The sequence below is a fragment of the Garra rufa genome, chromosome 1 (assembly GCF_049309525.1).
Source record: "Garra rufa chromosome 1, GarRuf1.0, whole genome shotgun sequence".
Classification (NCBI taxonomy): Eukaryota; Metazoa; Chordata; class Actinopteri; order Cypriniformes; family Cyprinidae; genus Garra; species Garra rufa.
The window spans coordinates 6,218,553-6,246,426 of record NC_133361.1 but is presented as its reverse complement, the minus strand read 5'-3'; the positions used below and the strand labels follow the sequence as shown (position 1 = coordinate 6,246,426).

The window sequence follows — 27,874 nt, the reverse complement described above, 5'->3', positions numbered from 1 at the left end:
TGCGGTCTGTTATTTCTTGATAAAAGACCGCTGTGGCGAGTATAACAGACCATTGCCATGAAAAACAGAGCGTTGCTATGGACTCACAGGATTCTAACCGTAGAGACGGAGTGTACTATTTTCTTTAGCGGAAGCCATACAATCGGGCTTAAATCAACCACCAAGCATTTGTGCTTAGGGCACCCAAATGGCTAGCGCCGGCCCTGTTTTTAACATTACGTCCCCTCTTCCATAACGTTCCATCATCTGCATAAAGTGCTAATCCTATTCCTATTGTTTTAACTTTATTAAAAACATCATTAATCATTAAATTAAACAATATTGGGCTAATTGCACTACCCTGCGGAGTTCCATTTAGAATGCTATAGGACTCTGATATTTCTTCTCCAATTTTAACCTGAAAAGTATGTTCAAATAGAAAGTCTAAAACCCAATTATAGAATTTTCCACATATACCAATTTTATTCAGTTTGATTAGCAGACCTTCACTCCACAAAGTGTCATAAGCCTTTTCTATGTCAAAGAACACTGCAAACATGTATTCTTTCATTATATAAGCTTTTTTGACTTCATTTTCAAATAGTATCAAAGCATCTGCTGTAGGATCTACCTTTCCTAAAACCACACTAAAATGTTGATAACATTTCCCTTTTCTCCAGGATGTTGTTCAGTCGCCTTACTATCATTTTTTTCCATTACTTTACATAACGTAGAGGTAAGAGCGATAGGTCTATAACTACTAGGATTTGTTATGTCTTTACCAGGCTTAACTAGAGGAAGTAGAATTGCAGTCTTCCATTGTTTAGGAAGGACACCCTCATTCCAAATATAGTTATAAAATTCCAATAGTGTTTCTAATACTTCACGTGGTAATTTCTTTAAAATTTTATAACTTATCATATCTTTACCTGGTGTTGTGTCCTTTGAACTATTAATAGCTGTTTTTAATTCAAAATAGTTAAACTCATCATCCAAAATACTATTAAAGTCTTATTTTTTTCTTGCAAGAATTTCCATATATATTCATAATTTGCTGCCGCCTTGTTAATGTGTCCCTATTATGCCTTTTCAAATATGATATTTCATGTAGTGTGTCATGTAGCTGTATGTGAACATAAACTATCTGCAAAGTTGTGACGCCGACAGATATGAAGTTTTGAAGTTTGCACATTAAGTTTTTGTCTATCAAAAAAAAAAGAGTCGGCTCACATTCGCCTAAATGAGTCGTCAGCAATTCAAATCTTTTTTCTGTTACGGCCACACGTCACGAACTACACATTTGCGTAATGTCCGCCCACGTTCTATGTCGCGAACAACTTGCCCGCCCATAAACAGTACAATTTTCACGTGGATTACATCATGTCAAGAAGACGCTGTATCCTGCGCTGTGAGAGTAAATTTGTTTTATATGCCCCTCCAAAAGATGAATCTACCAAGAATGAGTGGTTAACATTCATTTTTTCAACAACACCTCAGCAGTCCAATTCCAATCTTGTGTTGTGTTCGCGTCATTTTACTGATGACTGCTTTTCCAATCTTAGGGAGTAACGTTACAACGCGGGATTCACCAAACGCTTGGTTTAAAAAAAATGGATCAGTGCCCAGTTTATTTGGACCGGCTTGCTCCTCTGAACTTCTACCTGTAAGTATGATTAATAATTGATGATTGTATTTTCGAGCGATCAAAATACGTCCTTGTGTACTTGTGAAACTTGCGGTGCTGTAGTTCTGTTGTTCAGCTGTGAGTGCAATGTAGTCTAAAAATTGTGATTGATGCAGCTTGACTGTCTGTCTGCCTTATTAGTTTAAGTAATGGTAATGATAAACGATGGCCTAACGGAGTATTGTGCATTATACAATGTTGAAGTTCACAATGTAGACGTGTGCCTGGTTCGCTTACAAAAGCAAATTTCAAGCACTTTTAACAGGTAACATATGACACCCACTGAGAAACGTCCTGCTCCAGTCGTGCCTACAAAACAGTTTCTTGTCGATGTGCCACTTAACCGTTTCATCGTCAGACTCCGGTTCGAATTGATAGGGTAAAATCGAGGCTATCTTTTCTATGCATTAACAGGTCTCCGCAGCTGTCATTCAGTAATGCCAATGGACGTTTCGTTTTTGCGCTGTAGCGGTAGACCAATCCAAAAGTGATTCTTCGAACTGCTTCACACAAGTTGTTTACAAATCATTTAGAAACGGGGTAAAATTAAATCTATTTTTGGAGAAAACTAAAGTGTTTTTTGAAATTGCATACATGTAAACCTGTTTTAAGAGACTAAAACAACAATATTAACTACCTTTAAAATGGCATAATAGGGGCACTTTAAGAATGCATCATCTAAGTTTTCAATGCTGTGAGCTCTAGCAAATGTTTGAGCCAGCATTGTAGCTTTATCTTTATTTGTAATGGCTACTTTACCCTTTTCCTCCATTACTGCACTTATTCCAGTTTCTCTCCCTATAGTATTGCAAAAGTTTTGCCATGACATCTTCTTCGTATTTTTAATAACCCTTTTCTTTTGATAATCTAATAATGCTTCTGGGGTGAGTGTTCTTATTTAAAAAACTTAAATGCTTTACTCCTTTCTCTGATTGTTTTCGAGCTTTCCTCTGATCACCAAGGTACATTCTTCCTTTTATGTGTACCAGTTAATAATGGGATGGTTTGTGAGGCTGCAAACTAAATGGCATTCACTACTTTACCATACCTATCACCGACACTGCCCTCTACTGACACATTTTCAAATGGTTCTTTACACAACATTTTAAAATTTTCCCAATCTGCTTTAAGTACCCATCTTACACCAAAATTTTAATTTTGCATTCGAAACTTATATTGAATTTCACTGGAAAATGATCACTTCCCATATTATAAAAATATATGTGCTACATCAGGTTCCTCCAGACAGACTAAACTAAACTAAAACTAATTAAATACACCTAAATCAACTAAACAAGGTCTTTGACTTTACCTGAAAATCAAAGGCAGGTTTTTGGATATGGAAAAAGACTGAAATAAAGACTTAAAGGTTGTATCAGCGATTTCTAGCCTAAAACATAAAGTGTAAAATTCAGCTGACCTTTATTCACGATCCGCTCGCTGCCTGCCCCATAAATTGTCTGTGAAAAAACCGCGTCTCTCTGGTCAGCCTAGGGTCCGAGATATGCCAAAAAAACAATCGGCACTACCAACCTTTCCACAGCAAAAACAAACATTGTTCCAACCAATCAGTGTCAGGGGGTTCGTGTTGTGGACTTTCCTACTGGTGCAGGGATGTGAGGGAGGCGGAGCGAAAGTCCACAACACCAAACCCCTGACGCTGATTGGTTGGAACAATGTTTGTTTTTGCTGTGGAAAGGTTGGTAGTGCCGATTGTTTTTTTGGCATATCTCGGACCCTAGGCTGACCAGAGAGACGCGTTTTTTTCACAGACAATTTATGAGGCAGGCAGCGAGCGGATCGTGATGAAAGATAAGCTGAATTTTACACTTTATGTTTCAGGCTAGAAATCGCTGATACAACCTTTAAGATAAACTGCACCAATTCAGAGGAGAAAAAAGCTTACAGTGCCGTAAAATTGCACGTTTATTACACGACTTCATTTACACATTTTGATTTTAAAGGTCCACTGAAGTGCCTTGAAACACACAGCGTTATTGTATTTTGTTTCAGTCATTTTAACTGAAACAAAAATATTTTCCCAAGCCCCACCCACTTATTTTAAACAGCCAATAGCGTTCCATTTATAACTCGGGCCAGAGCCGTTGAGCTCCGTAAAGCTGCATTTGTAAGCTTATGACAGTAAAAGTCTAATAAATTTACCCCATAGATTTAATATGAAACTCTTGATAAAACAAAAATGTTGATCATAATCATGCTGAGGCTGTGTGGTTTAATACATGCAGTCGCGCATATGATCTGCTCCGTGCTATCGCGTCTCAGAACACCCGAGCCAAGTCCGGAGTAGACTGTGCGCGCTGCTGCGGTTCACGTGACACAACGTGAAACCAGACCTCATTTGCCTCAGTGGAAAACACATTCACACTGTCTGAATCGTTCTCTATCGCCTACATTGCGCACTACAGGCCATTCACCAAACAGAAAACACTAACACTGTGAACAAGTGACAGATCTTAGCCGCAGATTCAGCGTCTATTTATAATGTAGGGGGCGGGACACTACAGACTCTAGAGAGCATTTGATTGGACAGAACGTTTGATGAGAAACTGAAGTGCACGGTGATATCATCAAAATCGTTCATTCATATTGGCGGAAGTGACGAGACTGTAAGGTTTGAATGCCCATATCTTGTAAACACGATTTTTTTCGTTGTTTTGAAGCACACTAGCTTCTAGATAAACTACATGGGAATTTTACATAGACTGTAAAAAAAGATGGACAACGCGTTTCCGCTTCTTTCCACTATAGAAAAGTGAAGCCAAAACAGCTCAATATGGCCGCTACCATCTTGGGGGAAGTTCCGTCATTTGGAGCCAGAGCATGCGCAGTAGAGGTTCGTTTGGAGCCAGAGCATGCGCAGTAGAGTCGTGAGGCGGAGCCGCGGTGTCAAAGTCCCGCCCAAACTCCCGCAGACCCAATCGCACGATCACAATCATGACACCACACCCCGTTTTTATAGCATCAAATAACTACTTAAAAGCAAACTTATTAGAAAAACGAACACCTGAGCATGAATCAGCATTATAAGAACTACCTCACACGATGGAAATCACCTTTGGAAAAAAAATATTTGCCGTGTAATTCGATTATTTAGTTTGGCTCACGTCCCATTAGATTACATGGAGAGGGCGGGGTTTATGACCTATACTGCAGCCAGCCACCGGGGGGCGATCGAAAACTTTTGGCTTCACTTTTCAGGACACCTACGGCACGCTTGGAATTTTAAGCTTTTTGCACTTACAGATGAGTGTGTGTTATATAACTGTTTATTAAATCTGGTGCTTCTAGTAATTGTACAAAATACATTTTATGCACTTTATACATCTTACATCTACAACACATCTTTGCATAAAATATATTTTTATAGATATTGAGTGAATACCTTTTCAGTAACGAACCAGTTTTATCACTTTTATTTTAATTAATTTGTTTCTAGAATTTAATTTGTTTCTAGAAAACTGCTAGAAGAGTGAAGTTGAACAAACAGAAATGCAAAGAACTGCCTATAGATTGGGTTTAGAGCAAATGTGGTTTTAGCAACAATATGTACAGCCACAGTACAACGGCGCCAGTCTCAGGTGGAGAGGAGAGAGTGATATAGACAATTTGATGGAAGGGGATTATTAGGAGGCCATGATTGATTAGGGCCAGTGGAGGGAGTTTGGCCAGGACACCAGGGTTACACCCCTACTATTTACGAGAAGTGCCATGGGATTTTTTGTGACCACAGAGAGTCAGGACCTCGGTTTATCGTCTCATCCGAAGGACTCATCTGATGATCCGTAAGGCACAGAATCAAAAATCGTTTTGTTTTCTTCTAAGAATCATTGGGTCATGCAGAGTCGAATGAAGCCCAAAAATAAAAAAATCATACGATTTTTTTTATTTTATTTTTTTTTATAGTTTGTTAAACCAATTTTTTCAAACTCATCCTAGATTGTTTGTCTGATTTCGCCAAAATTGGCTCAGAACATCTTCAGACCATGCTGGCAAAAAGTTGTGCAAAGAGAGTTGATTAATCAAACTGTTCTCAAATAGCATGCAAAAATGGATGTGAGCCTATATCTCTGCAACGGTTTGCATTGTTTCGGCCCAGTGCCACCTAGTGGTCAGAAGATGCAAAAAATGGCTATTTTTGCTTATAACTTCTCAATGGTTTGGCCAAAAATCTAAAAAAATAAAATAAAAAATAAAAACTCTTAAGATTCAGTGCATTTTGCAGTAAAATGCTATATTTTATGAATGCATTGACACATTTCAAAACTTGGTATGGGTCATCAGCACGAAGCCCTGAAGGAGAAGTTTCTAGCCAGCGCCACCTAGTGTTTAAATCAAATATTGACGTGCATATAACTTTTGGGTGTGTGTATTATTATTATTATTTATTTATTTATTTATTTTTTTTTACGGGAGTCACCTTTTTATATTCCTGAATCTTTACAGAGTAGAGACCAAACATGCAAGGTTTTTTTCTTATGGTTTGTGCAACATTGCATTTTAGTGCTTAAAAACATTTGTCAATATTTTAGAAACCGTTATTCTGATACTGTTTACAAAACCAGGAAATTCGAAAACATAGCGTGCCTGCTATATGCTAATGCCCAGTTGCCAACATGTTGATAGTAAGTGGCAAAAAAATGCAATCAAAGTCAGCCATTAATCATTTTTTGCTCCAAAACAAAATTAGATATTTTCACCAATTGTTTACACACATATGTATGGGCACACTCTAAGCACACAAAATTTGGTGTGATTGTGCCTCTTGGTGGAGCAATGCTTTGGTGTACCATTACAAACCTTTGTATGTACCACCAAGACCATGACCTGAAAGTACTCAAAATGTTTTGAGACAGTGCCACCTTGTGGTCAAAAGTGACATTAAATCATATTACTAGTGGTAGTTTTTTTAAATGAATTTTCACCCATTTTGACTAAAATCACCTTAAAGTGGCTTCCTTTACTCATTATTGCAGTTGATTTGGTGCGTCACACTTCACTCCCCATTTTCCCTTTGGTGTGCTTGGCCCCCTAATTGCTCGTTGCAGCTATATTATCTACTTTTTAGAAAACACTGTTTAAAAAAAAAAAAACTCTGACCTGAAGAACCTGAAGAAATAGTGATAACATCCTTTTTTATTTATTTTTAAAACAAATTCAAGGTGACCTTTTTTTCTTTTCATCCATATGGAGTTTATGGATATTTGCATGCAGTGTTCAAAAGATACAGTAATGTACAGATAGTTTGTAGAATAATCCCCTTATTTTATTGTGAATGATTGCTACTAAGATTCTTAATAAAACATCTGCGGTTGAGTTTAATGTTTCATCTTTGCTGACATATTTCTTACACATTTTCAGGTGTGTTTTTGTTCATGTCTTTTATTTTGTAATTTGCTGTATGTTTCTCCCTTGCCCTCAGTGTTCCTGCTATGTCTTTATTTAGTCCATGTCATTTTCTCATTGGTTCATTGTCCTGTCATGTGGTTTCAGTTCTGTTTGTTCATTTGTTTCCTGTTCATTATTTCTGTCCAGTCATTGGTTGCTTTCTATCACATGTTCCCTGTATTTGCTTCTCTGTTGTGTGTTGTGTTTCTGTGGAGCTGCTGTTGGTGAGTCTATTGTCATGTTATCTTAATGTTCAATGATAAGCCTTTGATTATTTTCTATGAGTTTAACTTTGAATATAATACAATGCACTTTGGTTTAGATCTGGTTTGCCTCAGTAGAGTTTGTTTCACAGATCAGGGGGTGTTCCATAAAACAAGTTTACCAAAAAAGCCAGGCTTAGTTCAGTTAGTCTGACTTATTGTCACCTTAATTTGGCTCAAAATAACCGGAATAAGCCTGACCTACTTTGTAAACCTGTTTTATGAAACACCCTTCATGAGCTGGTAATGTGAGGATGTGATAAACTGTGAAGCAAAGCAACAAAGATGAATAAATAATTAAATTATTTATTATTATTAAATAAATATTATAATAATATATTAAAATATTAAATAAAAGTATTATTATTAAAAATGATTATACTTTGGTAAACACTATACAGCTGAAGCCTGATGCTCTTCTAATTCAAGTCCCGCCCATTCAGACACAGACGGACCAATGGAATCTGCATTTAGTGAGCAGCCAATCAGATTGAACTGATGTCATCTCCAGCCACTATATTTAACCAACAGAGTGTGTTCATGCTGTCTAAAGATGAGACTAGTGACACTGTGACAAACAGACTCTTGAAAATATTCTTCCTGAAGTTAAATTTTGTTGATTTATTTATTTGGATACTTGGAAGCAGATTCCCCTTTAGTCATTATTTATTGTTAATAATTAAGTTTTATAAAAATTTAAATAACATTGAATTCAGATTAATTTCACTATAGTTAGGGTTTAAGTCAGATTATTAACAGTCCGCAGTTTAAACAGGAGTTTCACTGAAAGAAAAAAAGGAAAAGTGTCAGAATAATTTAGATTCACAGCATCATCAGTCTAATGTTCAGTTCAGAGATGACCTTTGCTCTACTATAGTCAAACTAACTCACACTCAAGGGTTCACGCTCCCAGCAATAGCAAGTTTCCAAACCTCAACAGTGAGATCACAGCTCTGCTAATTAATAGACTATTTTAGTCACTAAAGTGTAGAGCGGCTGTCAACCATCTCAAGATTGTAAGAAGGTCTTGACCCTGGAATAGTAGTAGTAGTAGATAACTTTATTGTCCCCGTGGGGCAATTGGGTTTGCGCCACAGTCACATAGGCACTTTATGAGATAACATCAGACATATGACACCAAACAATTAGTCCATACATCAGACACAAACAGACATAACATGGAGAACATACATCACACCCTACATTACACTATACAGCCAACTGGACATCAAGCTTATTGACTGATTTAAAGCTTTTATGGCTTGTGGTATAAAGGAGAATTTAGATCTGTTCTTAATCAAGAGGAGTGGACATAAACGACGCACAGATGGCAGTGGTTTAAAATGAGAGGCCAGGGGATGAGTATAGTCACATATAATGTTATTGGCCTTTTTCACCAGTCTATCTTTGTAAATGTGTTCAATGCTCGGTAATGCTATCCCAACTTGCTGGCTTTTTTTTTTTTTTTTTTTTTTTTTTTTTTGATTGTCTTTTTCTGTGACTCAGTGGCATTTCCAAACTAGCAAGTAATACAGTAAGTTAAAACACTTTCAAAAAAAGCAGTATAAAACATTTGGACCATTTTGTTATTGACATTAAAAACAAGCAGTTTCTTTAAAAAATACATTCTTTGCTGTGCCTCAGTGTGCAAAAGATCAGTCCATGAGTCCCATTTAAGCTTGTTGTCCAGTACAATGCCAAGGTATTTGTAGTTTGTAACAACCTGAATAGTCTCCCCATTGATAACAGTGTCGGTGGATTGCTGTGATTTTTTAAAATCTATGGACTTTTCTTTAGTCTTATTGGTATTTAAAATTAAATGTGACTTATTGCACCATTCTAAAAATAATTGTCTAAAACAGGCCCTTGATCTCCCTCCCCTTCTTGTAGCAGACTCACTAAGGCTGTGTCATCTGCATATTTAATAAAGTGCCTGTTTTGAAAAGTACTAGTGCATGAATTTGTATGTAAAATAAATAGTAAAGGAGATAAACACATCCTTGTGGAGAGCCTGTGGAAATTGTCATTGCATCAGACAGAACTGAGAACACTCTGACCCGCTGGACTCTACTGGTAAGAAAGTCCATGATCCAATGAATAATCCCTGTATTAAGATAGAAGTCATTGGCTAAAATCTCTACAAGAGTCTCAGGTTGCATGGTGTTAAAAGCAGATGAAAAGTCCACAAATCTTAGCATGAGTTTTTGGTTTCTCAAGGTGAGTGTGCAAAAGGTGCATTAATGTCAAAATTGCATCCTCCAGAGCTGGTTGGCAAATTGAAGGTGGTCCATAAGATGGTGGGTTTGGGATACAATGTGCCTCTTTACCAGATGCTCCAAGCACTTCATGACCAGGGATGTCAGTGCTATTGGTCGGAAGTCATTTGGCTCTGCGGGTCTTGGATAGGGATTGGGACTTTACAAAGGTTAAGAGAGGAGTTAAAAATGTCAGTGAACACAGGGGCTAACTGTTCTGCACAGTGCTTGAGGATGTTACCACAGATTTTGTCAGGGCCAGGGCTTTTCCGTGGACTACAGCGACTAAAAAGGTGAAAGACATCCGATTGCCTGATGTTTAGGACAGATACAGGAGGTGGAGTGGGCAGCACAATGCCTGCCCTAGCATGGCTGCCACTCTCAAAGCGACAGAAGAAGCTGTTTAGCTGGTTTGTCCTTTCCAGACCCTCACATCTGGGCTGGGTCAGAGGAGGTTTGCCTCTGCACTTGTGTGGGACATTGGTCATGGTCTTGATCCCCTGCCATACCCCATGGGGGTTGCCTGACGCCAGAGTTGCCTCAATCTCCTGTCTGTAACTATACTTGTCCAGCTGTATTTGTCTTTTAATCTGTCTCTGTATGTCCCTTTTGGCTGTGTCATCCTGATTCCAGTATGCTTTTTTTATTATTATTATTAGATGCTTTAATTTGTTGGAGATCCAGGGCTTGTCATTTGGAAAAATGTTAATGGTTTTTATGGGTATGACTGTGTCTACACAAAAATTGATGTAGTCAGATATTGTTTCTACATGTTCGTCTATATCAGGGCATTTAAAAATATCCCAATTTGTGCAGTCAAAACAACCTCGCAGGGCCATAATACTGCCATTGTTCCATACATTAACTGAACGTTCTTGGGGCTTCTCCCTCTGCAGAAGACTTTGATATATGGGCCGGAGATAAACAACATTGTGGTCAGATGCCCCTAGAGGTGGGAGCAATGATGAAGAGTAAGCATCTTCAACAGACCCATAACATGGGTCTAAAAACTTTTTTTTTTTCCTGGAGGGACAGTCCACATACTGATAATATGTTTGTAAGCATTTTTTTCACAGGGCAGTTATTAAAATCTCCTAAGATAAACTCAGGGGCATCAGGAGACAGTGACTCTAGCTTGTGGGAGAGATTAAAAATAATGTCAAGTGTCCTGTCAAAATTTCCCTGGGCAGGTAGAAGGGCCGAAGGGAGACACTTTGCTCAGATTCTCTCCTGACACTTAAACCTGTGAAATTCCTTAAAGAGCATGGGACTGTTTGTGAGATTGTTCTGTGTATTGTGCAAAGTTTGTCATCCTCATGTAGGATGTGCATGTCTTAGATTAAGAGCAGCTGCAGCAGAAATTATTCTGTTCTCATCTGTAGCCTGCACTTAATGTTGTCTGAGAAATTTAAAAAGTGTTCATTAAGTACCTTTATACTACAGGGCCGTTGAATGCTTGAATCTGATTGGCTGACGAACGTTCTAGAGGTGTGCATTATATTCAGGGAAACGCACGGCGAACGTAGTTCCAGGCAGCTTTAGACCGCAGTGCATGTCTATATCACTTCGCCATACGATTTCAGTTATTTCAAAGGTCTTGAAGAAAATGAACTTAAAGTTGAACTGTTAGTAGAGACGATGCTGCCAGTCACCCTTGAGAGACACAGACGTGAGAGAGGTAAAGTCAAACATGTAGTTTCTGTCTCCCTCACTCTTTCCGTCTGTCTGCTTGTCTTTCAGTCTGTCTAAACTTCATTATTAACGGCATTATTTTGCTATTAACAGCCCAAGCGTCGTTACTAGGTCTAAAATTATGTTTTGGATGGAACTAGCAACGAAGCTGTTGAATGAGTTGCGTAAGGAATTAATCCTACTCACAATAGCGTTTTAAGGATAAAAATGGGACGAATGTCTTGAAATATATCATTTGATCCATGTCTTTGATATGTGGTAACTGTAGTATAAGCGGAATAATTGACTTCGGTCCGTAGAATTCTACGAAAATAATGCACATTCGCGTCATGACCGCATCACCACCTCGGGTGTGCATTATTTTCTAAGAATTCTACGGCCCGTCGTCAATTATTCCTTACCTATTTTCTGATGGTCTTCGTCACATGCATGAGACATATTTACAGCCTTGAATGTGTGGAAACTTTCAAGTTCCTCATTCATGCATCTTGCGGTCACTCTTGTCACAGTGTTGTCAGAATCAGCGCTGACACTTGCAGCACCTCTCCTTTTAAAGAAACAGGCGCAAGGCCTGCAGGTTCATCCCCACCTCCACCAAAAAAACATTGTGTCATTTTAGCACGAATGCCTCTTCATCTGCACTGCAAAAAAATGCTTTTCTAGCTTAGATTTGTCCAGACAAAATACCTAAAAATTCTTAAAATGATTGTCTTGTTTTCAGAAAAAAAAAAAAAAAAAAAAAAAACTAAATTAAGTGCATTTTTGCTTGAAACAAGCAGATAATCTGCTAATAGGGTAAGAAAAATAATCTTATTTTCTGTTTGAAATAATATTTTTTGCTTTTGCTAAGCAAAAACTCACTTAATTTTGATTTGTTTTGTCTTGTTTGTACTCGTCTAGAAAATCCTTCTTGATTTAAGAACTGTTTGTTATTTTGGCTGGAAACAAGACAAAAAAATCTAAGCTAGAAAAGCATTTTTTGGCAGTGTGGCCCTTTCTGTGGCAGATCTTGATTTGTCTTACTCAACTCTCCAGTATTTGAGCAATGCTGGATAGATGCAAGATCGCAGTAGACGGCCACTGTATTTCTCTCTGATTCAGTCATCAGTTCTTCAATAGAGACTCCAGTGGTAGAAACATTGTTGATGAGACTCCAGGAACTGGTTTGGGAATGTGCAGAAATATATGTGCTACATCAGGTTCCTCCAGAGAGACTCTTTTCAACTAACTAAACTAAATTAAAACTAATTTAACACACCTAAATCAACTAATCGAGGTCTTTGACTTTACCTAAAAATCAAAGCCAGGTGTTTGGATATGGAAAAAACTGAAATAAAGACTTTAGATAAACTACACCAATGGAACTAACAAATCTAGAGCTGGATTGCAGCTAACATTTACACAATGGAAAAAGTTTTAGGTGTAAAAAAACAGTTTAAAAAAAAGAAGAGGAACTGTGATCTGGGTGTGTGAAAATTCACAGCTATCTGTCCAAACTTGTGTGTGTTTAACCCAGTGTGGTCAAACTAACTGAGTTCTCACACCAGCAGAAACACGCTTCTGAAAACACTAGCACACAAACCACAAGACAACGAGACAAAAGATGAACATTAGTGCTAAGATTTGTATCATGAAAAGTGTTATACAGATATTAAATAAACTTGAATTGAATTAAGAGGAGAAAAAAGCTTACAGTGCTGTAAAATTGCACGTTTATTACACAACTTCATTTACACATTTTGATTTTAAGCATTTTGCACTTACAGATGAGTGTGTGTTATATAACTTACTGTGCTTAGTAATTCTGGTGCTTCTGTAATTGTACAAAATACATACATTTATGCAGTTTAGACATCTTACATATACAATACATCTTTGCACAAATATATTTTTTTTACAATTTCCGTTTTGCTACTTCATAATATGTCATCTTCTATTGAAATGAACTTAAACAGCAATGTTTTACTTCCTGTCTCAAGTGTTGATATTGAGACAGACACAAGTTTGGTGTAAATTGCAGGGATAAAATCATTTTGGCATCAGGCCATTACATTTGTTAATGTTATCAATGGCGTTCTTCTTTGAATCGTACTAATAACAATATCAATAATGCCATAGTCAAACTTGCTGTCCACCATTTTGAAATATATTTGAAAGCCTACTTTTTCGAACTCCTCCAAAGTCATTGGTCAGATATTTGGAAAAACCATTTAACACGTAAATACCTTTTCAGTAACAAACCATTTTTATCAATTAATTTATTTCTAGGAAGCTGCTAAAAGAAAGAAGTGGAACTAAAAGTAATGCAAAGAACTGCCTATAGGTTGGGTTTAGAGCAGATGTGGTTTTAGCAGCAACATGCAGTTTTCACACTGAAGAACATGTTTCACAGCTGCTTTTTTTCTGGTTAGGGGTTATGTTTAGTCAGTTCATAGGAAATATAGAAGAAACAGTTCAACCCAATACCAGCAACAGGCCACACTCAGCTCTCGAGGGAAGATTTAACCGATTGAGGCGTTTAGAGAACAAATGCAGCTTAAAACTGCCTGAGCTGATCTCAGTTCTCTCACTTCTCCATTATGACTGACATTGTGACACTAGCAGCATTTAAACACTCAGCCAATCAGATCAGAGGAAGTTAAACACAGGAAGAGCTGCTAGTATTTAAAGACAGAGTTGTGAGCATATAATGAAGAGGAAGACTGACAGAAAGAGAAAATGTCTGATAAGTGTCATCTGTGTCTGCTGGGACTGATCTTTCTCTCTTCACTTCTCACAGGTAAAGACAGCTGTACTTTCTCTACAAGACATTCAGATCATCAGTTCGTCTGGGAAAGAGTTCATTTGAATATGTTTAGTTTCTTTTTGTGTTATATACAGAACATTCTGGATTATTCCTGAATGAACTCAAACTAGACAGTTTCACACTCAAACATCAGATGCTGAATTATCTTCATATTAAGAGTGTGTTAGTGATTCAAACTGCTCTCCTGCAGTCTTTCTCGCTATATATAATAATTAATGTAGAAATAATTATCATTCAAATGTTCTTGTGTTTCAGGTAGCAGTGGAGTGGATGATGCTCATGTGTTCATCAGTTCTGGTGAAAATGTCCGTCTGCCCTGTAATAATGCTCTTCCTGACTGCAAATCAACTACATGGATCTATAATAACAGAAATTCAGCAGCAGTTGAACTGATTGGTTTAGGGACAAAGAAGAAAGACACAGAGAGACTGAGTCTGGGGTCTGACTGCTCTCTGAACATCAAGAACATCACAAATGAAGATTATGGATTTTACACCTGCCAACAATGGACAGTGAATGTACAAAACCAAAAACAAGCAAATGATACACGTGTTTATCTACATGTTCTTCATGGTAATTGTATGAAGATGTGGTCAATTTAAAAAAGGCAAATTCTTCATTTAAACTCTCATGATGATTGAAAAGTGTGTGATTTGTGTGTTATTTTGTGTTTCAGTCTCTTCATCATCCTCACAGACTGAGATCAGTCCAGGCAGCTCTGTGACTCTCTCCTGTCAGTTGTATTCATATACTGGAGTCTCTTGTGATAATTTGATCCGTTCTGAGGGAATTGAGCTGTTCTTGGTGAATCAGGCTGGTGTTAATCTGACGATATTAGACTCCAGATTTCAGATGTCAGCTCCAGATCATTGTATCAGGAATCTGACTACAACACTCCTGAATGAAGATGACAAAAGAGAGTGGAGATGTGAAGTTACTCATGGAGATCAAGTCAAGGCCTCAGCCACATATACTGTCAGGAGTTCAGGTAAGAAAACAATGTCATCAATCAGTTTTTGATCCTTATAATGTCAGTAACTCTAAGGTCTATTAATATCCCTAAAGTAGAACAAACTGAGGTTCTAAAGCTTATTTCAGTCTGACAGAAGAGAAACTCAAAGCACTGCTGCAAACTCATGAACTGCAGTAACGTTTATCAGTCCAACACGAGCCGCTGTAAATCATGAAGAAATTGAAAAGATTTTATTATGCAATGTGATGATCATAGTTAAAATATGATGGTCATATTCTACAGCAGGGGTTAAAACAATGATTCAAGCTAAACTTAATGCGGCTGTAAGTGTTAAAGTTTTTTTTTTTTTTTTTTTTTGGTGCAAACGGTATCTGTTGTATTTGCAATGTGCCTGTTGTTGAGAGAAACACACACACACACACACACACACACACACACACACACACACACACACACACACACACACACACACACACAGACAGACAGAGAGAGAGAGAGATCACATTTTATTATTACATTTAAAAATAATGTGAAATATTGGGAAATAAAGTAAAATATTATACTTTAAGACAAATGCTAAAATGTTCAGAAAAACATCCCTGTTATTGCACAAGGCTGTACTTAGCCTTTTATGTGTTTTGTAATAATTTTACACAACTCTAAATGTATGCAATGATATAAATCCATTAAATGACAACACCATTTCATCTAAAGGTATTAAATTAACTGTAAACTATTCAGAATTGAATTTCCTATAATGCACAAGGCTTGTTTTTCTGATTATATCTTTATTATTTGTATATTATATATGGTAACCATATCATATACATGTAATTTATATATGATAACTTATTTTTTTCTGTTTTATTACACTGAACCCACTAACATTTTTTAAACTCTGCCACCGTTTGAGATAAAGATATCAAACTAACTGTAAAATATTCAAAATAATATTCCCTATATTTTTTTCTGATTATTTTTATATGTAGTACTGAAACCATATTTTTGATATGTTTAATATACTGAACCTACTTAAATTCATTAAACTCTGCCATGCACCGTTCGAGATAAAGGTATCAAACCAACTGTAAATAATGGAAAATAGTTTTCCTTATGATACACAGGACTAATTTATCAGATTATGCCATTAGTATTTTTCTATTTTAAAAGCATATAAAGAGTTGAAATGGGAAAGCCCTAAAGTACCATCTGAAATTTTCTTTTAAAGTAAGCATTTGTATCATGCTCTCTATGTTTAGGTACATTACTTTCATATTAATGACAACCAATATTTTATTTTCTTTGCCATTAAAACGAAAGAGCTGAATATAAACATAATTTCAGAAGAAATAAAAAAAGGTACAATGCGGTGCAAAAGTAAAAATATTTTTTTTGTACTTTATTTACCTAAAATGGTACAAATTACTTCCATCACATGCAAACACATTGCAAGAAGTACAAGGCAAAAACAGAGCAATGCCATACAGTTTAAAACATGTAAAACAGAATAACAATAACAACAACAACAACAACAAAACATAAAATTAGCATTTTACTTATGAATATAAAACTATGAAAATTAAAAGATTAATAATGTAATTTTGAAAACAAAGTAAAATATCATGACAACCTAAAATTAAATTGAGAAAAAGCAATAGAATAAATGTTCAATATCATTAACTGATAGTTGCTTGGAGAGGACTAACAACTACACACTCACTTGCAAATAAACTACTTTATTTGATTAACCAATGTTTCGGTAAGAAGCCTTTGTCAAGATATACAAGGTATACTAATGGTAATAAAAATAAAAAAATAATTCAGATATAATATAATAAGCCTTGTGCATCAGCCAGAATAATATTCAATGTAATTTACAGTTGGATTGATATCTTTTGACCAAATGGTGTTCAAGTTTAATGGACTTTAATGGGTTCACTACTGTATAAAATCAGGGCCCGTATTCACAAAACATTTTATCTTACCACTAAGAGTTCTCCTAAATAGCAGTAAAAGTTTTTAGCTAAGAGTTTTCTCTTAAAACCTATTAACAAAGCTGCTGAGATAAACTTTTACTTAGCAGTAGAGAAAAGTCTTAAGCTAAGAGTAAGGGCGGGGTTGACCTCGTTACTATGGATGATGTCAGCATGCTCACTAACCATGCATACAGTGATTGGCTGATAGGGGAGGAGTCTCTGTCAGACATTCATTCATAGAAATGTTGTTGTAAATGTTGCCATATTCAAATAAAGATTTTAAAAAGTTAGTAAAAATGTTGCCACATTCAAAAATAATTTAAAATACAGGGCATGTGTCACTTATTAAACAAGTGTTCAAATGATTGACAGCCTTTTACCTGTGTGCTTCTTATAATAAACAATTAGCTGATATGCATGTAAACATACTTTTTTAAAGAGCTTTTTATGCTTTTAATGACACAGAATAGCAGAGAACTAACACAAAATCATTGGGTGAAGAGAAGGGGGCGGGAGCAACCAAATATTTCGAAACGGGAATCAAACTCAGGGCGCTTTGAGCAGAGTTACGCTATATATGACGCACTAACTGCTGGGCTATCGACGCCGACATAAAAAGCTTGTTTTCTATTCATGACAGAATAATCATGGCTGATAGCGAGATACGCAAACATAAAACAAAACCAAACTGGATGCAAGAACAGCTGTTACTTCTTGCCCAAAGTAGGATATAATCAAATGAAAATAACCTCCAAGACTAAAAAAAAATGTTGTGTAGGAATATGCGTGCAAATACATGCAGAGTATTTCTAACACGTTTATGTTCCGAGGCAGATCGCCACCAACAGCAATATTAGGGAGGTAAGGATTTGATCTTGTGATTTAAAGGAACCGTATGTAGGATTGTGGCCAAAACTGGTACTGCAATCACTTTCAAAATACTGTAGAACGGTGTATCCCCTCCCGCTCCCCCCTGACTCGAGGTTGCCAGCTAAGCTGCAGGAGTAGGCGGCTACAAGGAGCTTCCAATGGCAAGTGACGAGTCTTACACAGTAATTTGTTTTTCTTCTGTTAATTATGTTTATGCTTCACAAGAGATGTTTTGCGAAGTAATTATGTATCGCAAAAATTTACAGATGGCGATTAGCCAAATATTTCGTAAAGATGTACTGTAATACCACATTTCAGTCGGAACATAGATTGTTTTCATACCCTGCTCGTGGTGCGATATAAAGCTTTTTATGAGCACATTTAGCACGGGCGACCGCAGAAAATCCACTGTGTAGCCTACGGAAGCAAAGTTAGCCAAACATAGATGAATCTTACCTGTCAAGGAGAAAATTATCAACGTTGGCGTCTATCTTTCAAATTCTTCTCCGTTTTCAGCCGTCTCCATCTTTCAAAAGCATCTCCTATACAAATCCTTGTTTTATTTCGGACTTTGTCACGACGTATTTCGGATTCATAACGAGGTCTTTTAGGTTTCGTAACTTTATACATGTTTTATCCGACTCGTTCTTAGCAGCAGCTAGCTAACTAACTAGAGCATAGCTGGCAACCCGTCTCACGAAACTCTACTGACTTCGTGATTGGTCGATAGCTGGAGGGTGGCGCATCAGACCAAAACACAAAATGACAACAATAACATCAGTTGTGGGCTGCAACTCTCACTTTTAAATGACAATATCCTGGCCGGACCACTGTTGTCAGTGATATAAGTATTTGGAATTAACATGATTTCTTAATGTCTAGTGACATGTCAGGGCCATTTTATGATTAACTGACATAAATTTCTTACATACGGTTCCTTTAAGCCTTATTTAGGCTGATTTATACTCGATGCGATCTTCTGCACCGCAAGCCTGTGCTGCCTGCGCGCGCACATCTCCAAATTCTGGCCCCTGTTCCTAAAAGATCTTAAGGATAAAAGTAGCCTCATAACTTAGCGATTTAGGAGAAAATATTAAAAGTAATGCTTAAAACAATCCTAAATTTAGGACTCCTAATTTTTGCTCTAAGAGTATTTCACGAAGCGTTTTAGCACTAAAACTAGCTCCTAAATCTGTGAAATGTTAGGAGTAGTGGAGAGGACTCCTATGTCACTAAGATCAAGTCCTAAAACTATCCTATAATGGCTGTTGCCGGCTGTCTGCCTCAGAACCAGGGGCGCTGTAAAGGGGGGGTAAACGATGACGATTCTCGGGGCCCATGACTGAGAGGGGGCCCAGAGAAGCCCCCAATAAAATTGTGGTGCTAAAAAAAAATATTTAATAGTAAAAATGATTAATTTTAAATTATTCTAATTGCTGTTTCTTGGTGTCAAAAATGTATTTGTTCGCGATCCCCCTCCCCACAGTGCGTGTTATTGCGATCGCGAACAGTGCAGGTAAACCTAACTCCCCGATGTCAAGAGACGCACTAGCGACCAATGTTGCTCATTGTTAGTGCGCCCGCCTACCATGCGTGTTCAAGACCCGCTTGGGGTAGGTGCTAGAATGATTTGAGGTAAAGGGGTTACACAAACATTTTTAGTTAGAATGTAATTTTTAGTTTTTAGGGGGGCCCCTCAGCTGAGTCAGTGCACGGGGCCCAGAATTCTGAGCGACGCCCCTGCTCAGAACAGAAGCATTTTAGAAGCATTGGATGATAATGAGCTTTTCAGAAGGTGCGGTCTTAATCGCGAAGGACTGCTGCAGAATTGCAACAAATAGAAACAACCCAATAACGCCACAGATCAAGTTTTTAACAATCCTCAAATGGCAGCTTCTTATGAATGCAATAAATATTTTCATGAGGCTAAGGATTTTAATCTGCAATAGCATAACAAGGTTACATGAAAACATTATCGCCAACTTAAAAAGTAATGTCCGTTTAACTGTAGCAGTTGTTTGTCACTTAAATTCTGCAATCACTGCATTAAGTTGCCTGACTTTGCAAAGAATACCAGCGCTTTTCACAGTCATCTTTGCTTTTGGACAAAAGTGGAAAAGCTGCATTTATTTGCACACATATATTTTCCCACACATCTTTTTTAGTTTTTGAGGTTATCCCAACTTTGTTTTCATGAACAAGTTGGGCAAGAAGTAAGAGTTGTTCTCGCATACAGTTTGGTTTTCTTTTACATTTACATGCCTTACTATCTCCTATGATTATTCTACCCTGTTAATTAAAAGGCTGTTTATATGCATAGCCACTAACTGTATACGAGGAGCGCACATGACGCTGATGATACACGTTTAATTAGTGACACATAGCCTGCATTTTAAAATCTTTATTTGAATATAGCAACATTTTTATTTCAAAACCTTTATTTAAATATGATATAATAGCGAACGTTACAATATTTCTATGCATAAATGTCTGACAGAGACCCCTCCCCTATCAGCCAATCACTGTGTGCATAGTTAATAAGCATACCGAAATCATCCATAGTAAGGAGGTCAACCCCGCCCTTACTTTTAGCTTAAGACTTCTCTCTATTCCTTAGTAAAAGTTTGTCTCAGCAGCTTTGTGAATAGGTTTTAAGAGAAAACTCTTAGCTAAAAACTTTTACTGCCATTTAGGAGAACTTTTAGTGGTAAGATCACTAAGGTCCGGCAGGGATTGTAGGTGGGGGGAGTGAATGTACAGCACTCTCTCCACCCTCAATACCACGACTGAGGTGAGTCCCTTGAGCAAGGCACCGATCCCCCAACTGCTCCCCGGGCGCCGCAGCAATGGCTGCCCACTGCTCCGGGTGTGTGTTCACGGTGTGTGTATGTTCACTACTGTGTGTGTGCACTTGGATGGGTTAAATGCAGAGCACAAATTCCTAGTATGGGTCACCATACTTGGCCTCACTTCACCTCCTTTCCTTTCCTTCCTTTAAGATGAAATGTTTTGTGGTTACAGGCTCTGATCATGTCTGATCATAATGTATTGACATTAAACTAGTTTTTAACATGATAATTTTATTATTATACATGTACTTTAATCATATGTTATTAGCCTTGAGATAAATGTTGCACTGAATAAATGCATAGATATGCAACAGTTACTAGTAATATCCAATAGTCTAGTGGTAGAATGTTCGTTAGAAGAGTCAGAAGGTTTCGGTTCTAATCCGCCATAACATAACGTTTTTTCATCCCTTAATAAAATTAAATATGTTCATCAGTGATCCTATATCAGAGACACATTTGTGTGTATTTTGTTTTGATTTTTAACCGTAATGAGTCATAAGCGAGGGATTGAAGGCATGGCGAAGAGTCTAGAGGACGCAGTGTCTCGTTCCCTATCTCAGGGAACCAAGGTTACATACGTAACCTGAGACGTTCCCTTTCGAGGGAACACTCACTGCGTCCTCTAGAGGGCGCTTTAGGGGAACAGATATACCCATGCTGCCATGCTGAGAGGAGTGCATCTGAGATTTCTGTGAAGAATTGCCCCTGTTAGGATGTAGTGATGGCTGTCAGAACGTTATCCTCCAATGCCAAAGGCCTGAGCTATTACCCACTTACCTGGATGGGTAAAAGGTTCAACCAGGGCATAGCTCAGGGTTGGAATAGGAGATTTCTTTGGAGAAAACGGCTAAGTAGGGGAAACTTAGACTTGTTAGAACAAGGAGCTACCGTAACGTAAGGTTTCTTTCCCTCGGGGAAGGGGGCAGCAAACCTGTCCTAGGGCCGTTTAAAATGGGGGGGGGGGGCACTAGAGGTGACACGCCCTGAATAGCGGATGGTGGGTATCAGCGGTGATATCTCGAAGTTGAACCCAGGGAACCGGGGTTTTAAAGTCAACTCTAAGGATGGGAACGAGGTGAAGCGCATGTACCATAAGGGATTTAAGAAAAGAGCCCAGAGCTTGGTGGGAACTTACCACACATGTGGATTTCAGAAAGTGCCCCAGATCCATGTGCACTTACCACTCTTGTGGTTTTTAGAAAATATGCCCAGGCGTAGCATGGGACACTTACCGAAGTGATCGGATTTAAGGAGAGTGTTTTCCCAGGGGGGTTTACTATTAGCTCCATGCTGTCTAAGGAGACAGAAGATGGGGTTGACCCTCAGATAAGGGGATCTTAGCAATGCTTTACCCCACTCAGGGCAGACAGCTCGCAAGCTGCCTGTCGACTGATGTAGTCATGGAACTAAGACCATCCTATAATAGTGGACGATAGTAGAGAACAGACTCCTAACCCTGAGCTGCAGGGAGGAAGGCCCGTCCCGAAGGGGCAAAGCTCTATTAGGGGAACCCTTGATGAGAAGAGGAGCGTGCCCAGCTTGGTCCACATAGCCTGTGAACGGGTGATTCTTAGACTATGGGCACTTTTATGTACTTTGGTCATATTTTTAAAAATACATACAATTTTGGACAAATTCCTCTTTCTTTGTCAAGCTAAAAAAAAAAAATAAAAAAAAAAATAATGTTTTACTACCTTTCTATTATGATTTTTTCATACTTTTCAACCTTCTTATAGGTGTCAAAATCACTGTTTTCTCCTTGTCGCACACCCAGACTTTTAAACTTCAACAATGAAAATACAGTTTAAAAATATGACTAATCTGGTAACTATTAATGCACCTGAATTAAGCACTAGTAAAATAATTAAAATACATTATAGTGTTTAATGTGAGACCTCTATCAATATTACTTTTTATATAAAATATAGCTGTTGCACAGTATTGGTGTCATTTCCACCACAACACTGTAATCTATCTTTAAAAAGTTTGTGTGAAAGATTTTTTATTCCACAAATGAAGAAAAATCAAAGTAAATATAGCTTGATCAGTGAATATATTTATTCTACGTCATTTCCACCACATACTGTACCATCAAGGGTGTTATTAAAAAGATAAAAAAAAATTAAGTTAAATAAGAGTATTTTACATACACAAAATGCTAAGTAATAATTCAAAGCCAATCAGTGAAGCTATCTTCCATTTTTTTTTCACAAAAAACTACAGAAATATAATTTCCAGCGCAGTTATTTCCACCACACTGCCCTCTGTGGTGGAAATTACATTTATGGTTACAAAGTACAATTTATATGGATTGTGAGAATAGATTTGCATTACTGGAAATGTTTCAATCCAGAAAATGTTCCAGCATTGGGATGAAGCTTCCATACATTTACCTTTAGTTTCTTGTCATTTCCACAATACGCTGTCATTTCCACCACCATCATGTCATTTCCACCACACACACATTTTTAAAAAATATTTAAAAGGTTCTCATCACACATTAAAAAAATTATCCACAATTTATGAACCATGCTCTCCTTAATATAAAAACCAAAGTTATTCTAATTTTTAAATAACAGCTGTATATTGAGATGCACATTTGTTCATTGCAGGTCAAAAATAAAAATTAAAATATTAACTATTTCTCTTGTAATCTAAGTTTGTCCTCTTACAGACTTTAAAACTAGACAAATTATTTAAACTTATTAGACTGTGTTATGTGACTTTTGAACAATTGTTTTTCTTCAAATTCTCAAGGCTAAAAGTGCACCTAGTTGAAGAAACGCCCATAGCCAGGGGGAGTAACGTACTCAACCCAAGGTCAGGCAACGTCCATGAAGGTGGGGGCTGTCGCTCAAGAGGACCCTTTCATAGAAGGGGAGCGGGCCTATCCCGACAGGAGCAAATGCTCTAACTGGTACCTTTTGCAAAGGGGAGCATATACCCAAATTACAAGGCCTGAGAGGAAGGTTTTGAGATCTGATTTGCATGAAGGAGAAGCTCCTAACCCTGAAGCCAGGGAGGAAGGCTCAACCACCAAGGAGTGGTGCTCAAAATGGACCCTTGCTCATATCCCTAAAACACAGGGAGGAGCAACAGGTTAGTCACACAGTGGTGGTCAGAATGAACCCTTCATGAAGAAAGGGGAGCATCTACACTTATTACTATACACATATTACACTATTATTATAATTATATTTTAAGTGTACCATTTCAATACTCCTTCCCAACCAACATTCTATCATTTGGCTGTAAATATGGGTCCTACGTGGGTTTGTCCATGGGTTCCATATGGGCCCCATCTGATATAACATATATGAATCTCATATGGGGCCTGGCATCAACAATAACATTTTAATAAACCAGCAGCCATACTATCACCCACTGGTCTTATGTAACTGATCCAACAAAACATACAAATCGACAGTTTACAGTTAAACTTAATTCACCCCAAAATTTTAATTCGGTGTTATTTGCAATCAATTTCCATGAGAAATTAATTTATTTTCAGAACACAAATAAAGATTAATTTAGTATTTTATGTGTAAAATTATTTTGCCCACATAGAACCCATGCTGTCCAAGCATAACCCATATGGGGCCCACATATGAATGTTGGCTGGTGTAACAGGACTCAGGGAAGCGTGTAAGATCCAGGTGCGAGCTTTGATAAACACAGCGTAGTCAAGACAGGCAGGGTCGATATCCAAACAAACAGTAACACATAGGCAAGACAAAAGAAGAATCCAATTAAACAGGCAGAAGGTCAAAAATCCAAGTGAGCAGTCCAAAAGTAACAAATAAACAGGGCTATGAAAGTAAGCAAAACTATGGAAGAGAAACAGAACTAAACAAAGGCAAAACAAGGCAAAACTATGACATGAAACAAAACGGTGGAAAAAACAAGGCAATGAAACGAGAGAAAACGCTTAGTAGAGTCCGCACAGCAAAACAGTACTTCGCGGGGCCTGTTTGGTGTAGGCCTCCTTAAATGGCCACCAAACACGAAGTTAGCCATGAAGCAGCAGAGGGAACAGGAACAGTCAGTGCATGGGTGAGGGCTCCCTCTGCTGGCGTGGCATTACAGCTGGGTTGGGAATAAATTGGCCTTAGTATACAAAAGTATACTTTTAAGTAAAACAGTAGTAAACTTTGAGTAAACAACTAGTTTACATCTGTTTTCAGTTTGTACTAAACCCTAAACATAGATGGAGTTGATCAACAGCCCAAAGCTTGACAGTCATTATCACCTCTTCATGGGTGGGCATTTTATTCCATAACATTACACAGTTTTCCATATCTATGGTTTTGATGCTGTTTTATGTCTGACGATTGTGTTAGATTACAAGTGGAAGCATCTGTTGTTTCGGTTTCTTCTTCACTTTTGTTTTGAAAATTCTGTTCAGAAGATGTGTAACAGCACCCCTAGCGTATAACAATCAAAACACAGATTCTCATAGCACAAGTTACTTGGACTTTTTCAAAGAATAAGTCAAGTATGCTTAAATGTCATTTTTAAGTATATTTCTGAGAAGTATATAACGCATTTCTGAGAAGAACATAACAACTGAAAGTATACTTTGCTATTTTATTTTGAAAGAAGTATACTAATAGCACACTCAAATAAACTTATTTTAAAGTGAATACTCAATGGTGATTGGCTATTTATTTATTTATTTATTTTTTACCAAAGGAGGCAGGAGAGCTCAGGGGCAGGTCCAGGCTTTAACTGGTGCGCAATGTTTTGCTACGTTTTTACGGATTTAATGACATGTTTCTTGGAAACAGTGTGCAATGGGGTTTGATGTATATGCAACAATTGAAGATATTAAAAAAAAAAAGATATTACAAGTTTTACAGTAACGATATAGCAGTGTTCATTTCGTTGAACAAAAATCATAATTTTCATCAACTTTTTTTCACAGACAAAAACGAGATGATAATGAAATGAAATCTCATTTGGAATGACAAAATCTATGACGAAAATCTATTGACATTTTCGTCAACGAATAAAAACAAGATGACAATGATATAGGGAGGGATGTTTTATGAGGAGATTCATTCAGAACGGAGAAAGAGAAGAGCGGACATGGATAAATTTTTACAACTCACTTCGGTCCAGTTTTCTGAGTGTTAACACCGAAGCAGCGCCTCCTAAACACACCCTAAGCAAATTCCAGGTATTAGGCACCCCAACACAATAACTATGTGCTCTTTTATACCTAACTCTTATTTTGCTCAATCACTCTCATAGTTCATAGTTTATTTATCCCTTCACAACCAGTAATTAGTCAACCAGATGCTGTTCTAAAACCATATTAAGCTACCTTATTATTATTAGGGCCCGAGCCCAGAAGGCCGTATTGTTCTTCTAAGGATTCTTTTTTTTTTTTTTTTTTTTTTTCAACCTTCCGGGCACTTATGGGGGCCTTAACATACTCAAAAACTCTTGAAAATTTGCACACACGACGGAATATGCCGTCGTCCAGACGCCACAGAGGCTGGGACCCGGGCGTGGTTCAGGGCCTCTACAGCGCCCCCTGGAACACAGTTTGAAAACTTGATGTACTGCGCACACATACTTGCACGTATTGATATGAAACTCTATGTCATAGGCTCCACCCAACAGGAAGTGAGATATTTAGGGCTGTTTAAAAAGTGCATGCTCTGGAATTTAATGTACTCCTCCCAGGATTTCCATGGGATTGTCACTAAACTCGGTCAGCATGATCTCAAGACATTGGGGGATGCTAAATTGCGAGGGGATTTTTGATATCTCGAACGGTTTGGCCGTGGCAAGGCGACAAAGTTATGGCGAGAAATGAGAAACAGGAAGTGTCTAATAACTGTTGCACACATTGCCTGATTCTGATGAAACTTCACCAGTTTGTTCCTTGTATGATGCCGATTCCATAAATGTGACTATTATGAGTCAAAGTTATAGCGCCACCAACTGGGAGCAGGAAGTGTGTCATTTTCAAAATGCTTTGAAATCAGCCTCTTAATTTTACTCGATTTATTTCAAACTTCATCAAAATCATGTCAAAACACGGCCAATGAGAATATGTAAAGGGGTCGATGATAAATCAAATGCTGTTGCCATGGCAACGTGTCAAACTTTACAATTAGATTCCTGTCTTTAACATGCTTCGAATTTCATGAAACTCAACACACACATCAATATTAATGATAGTTAGACACTGGCAAAAGGTCATAAATGGGCGTGGAGCAGGCACTCTATAGCGCCATCTTTTGACAAAAGTTGGGGGGTTAATTTTTCCTACAGTCACCAAACTCTGTACATATATTGTTCTCATCAATCTGGACAACTTTCTAAATCAAACTCATTAGCTAAGACCAACAGGAAGCCGGCTATTTTGATTTGAATGTGGATTTTTTTTGGAAAAATCAGGCTGTAAACAAATTCACACTCCACAATCCACTTTTTTAACATGAAGAGAAGATTCTGAAGATGCTAAATTGTGAGCGGATTTGGGATATCTCGAACGGTGTTGACGTGGTAATTTTTAAAGATGTAGTAAAAAACATAACCGTATTTTTTTTTATATCTTTAAAGTGCAGCATCCAAACTCTTTACAACTTTTTTCACACAGAGATCTAATCATTCTGAGCAAGTGGTGTTAATTTAAATTTTATACAAGCTTCAATGAATTAAAGAAAATTAAAAAAAGAAATCAGAAACCTGCTGTCACTCAGGCTGAATGTCTCTACTGTATGTGTGTGCGTTCAGTCAGGGTGAGAGAAGCTCATTATTGCAGGGGGGAGGGGGGAGAGGCAGAGAGGGTGACAGAGCAGAGAGCCATGCTGCAGACCATCTTTGAGGAAAAAATGCACATATATGTAGTGTAATTACACAAATATGTCTGATCTTTGAGAGTCTGATATTTTGAGAAAATATAAAGGGTCACTAAATCTTTCATTGTTTGTATTTTGCAGTTGTTGTTTTGTATTTATTTTTTTACTGAACTGTACCATGAACTTGTCCTATTCAGTCACATAGCAAAAGATATGAAAAATAAAAAAAAAATTGCATGAGCGATTTATAGTCATTGATAGACATTTAAATTCATGATTTAAATTTTATATTCAATAAAAAAA

General features: G+C 37.5%; 1 protein-coding gene across 1 annotated transcript in view; it reads left to right on the top strand.

Annotated features, from left to right (window-relative positions):
- The window catches only part of LOC141335413 (uncharacterized), a 90,560-nt gene that overhangs the window by 13,347 nt on the left and 49,339 nt on the right, over nt 1-27,874 (top strand). The window contains exons 4-5 of the mRNA XM_073840904.1: nt 14,341-14,658; nt 14,762-15,073. Of these exons, the coding sequence (XP_073697005.1) occupies nt 14,341-14,658; nt 14,762-15,073 (630 nt within the window). The remainder of the gene's footprint in view (nt 1-14,340; nt 14,659-14,761; nt 15,074-27,874) is intronic.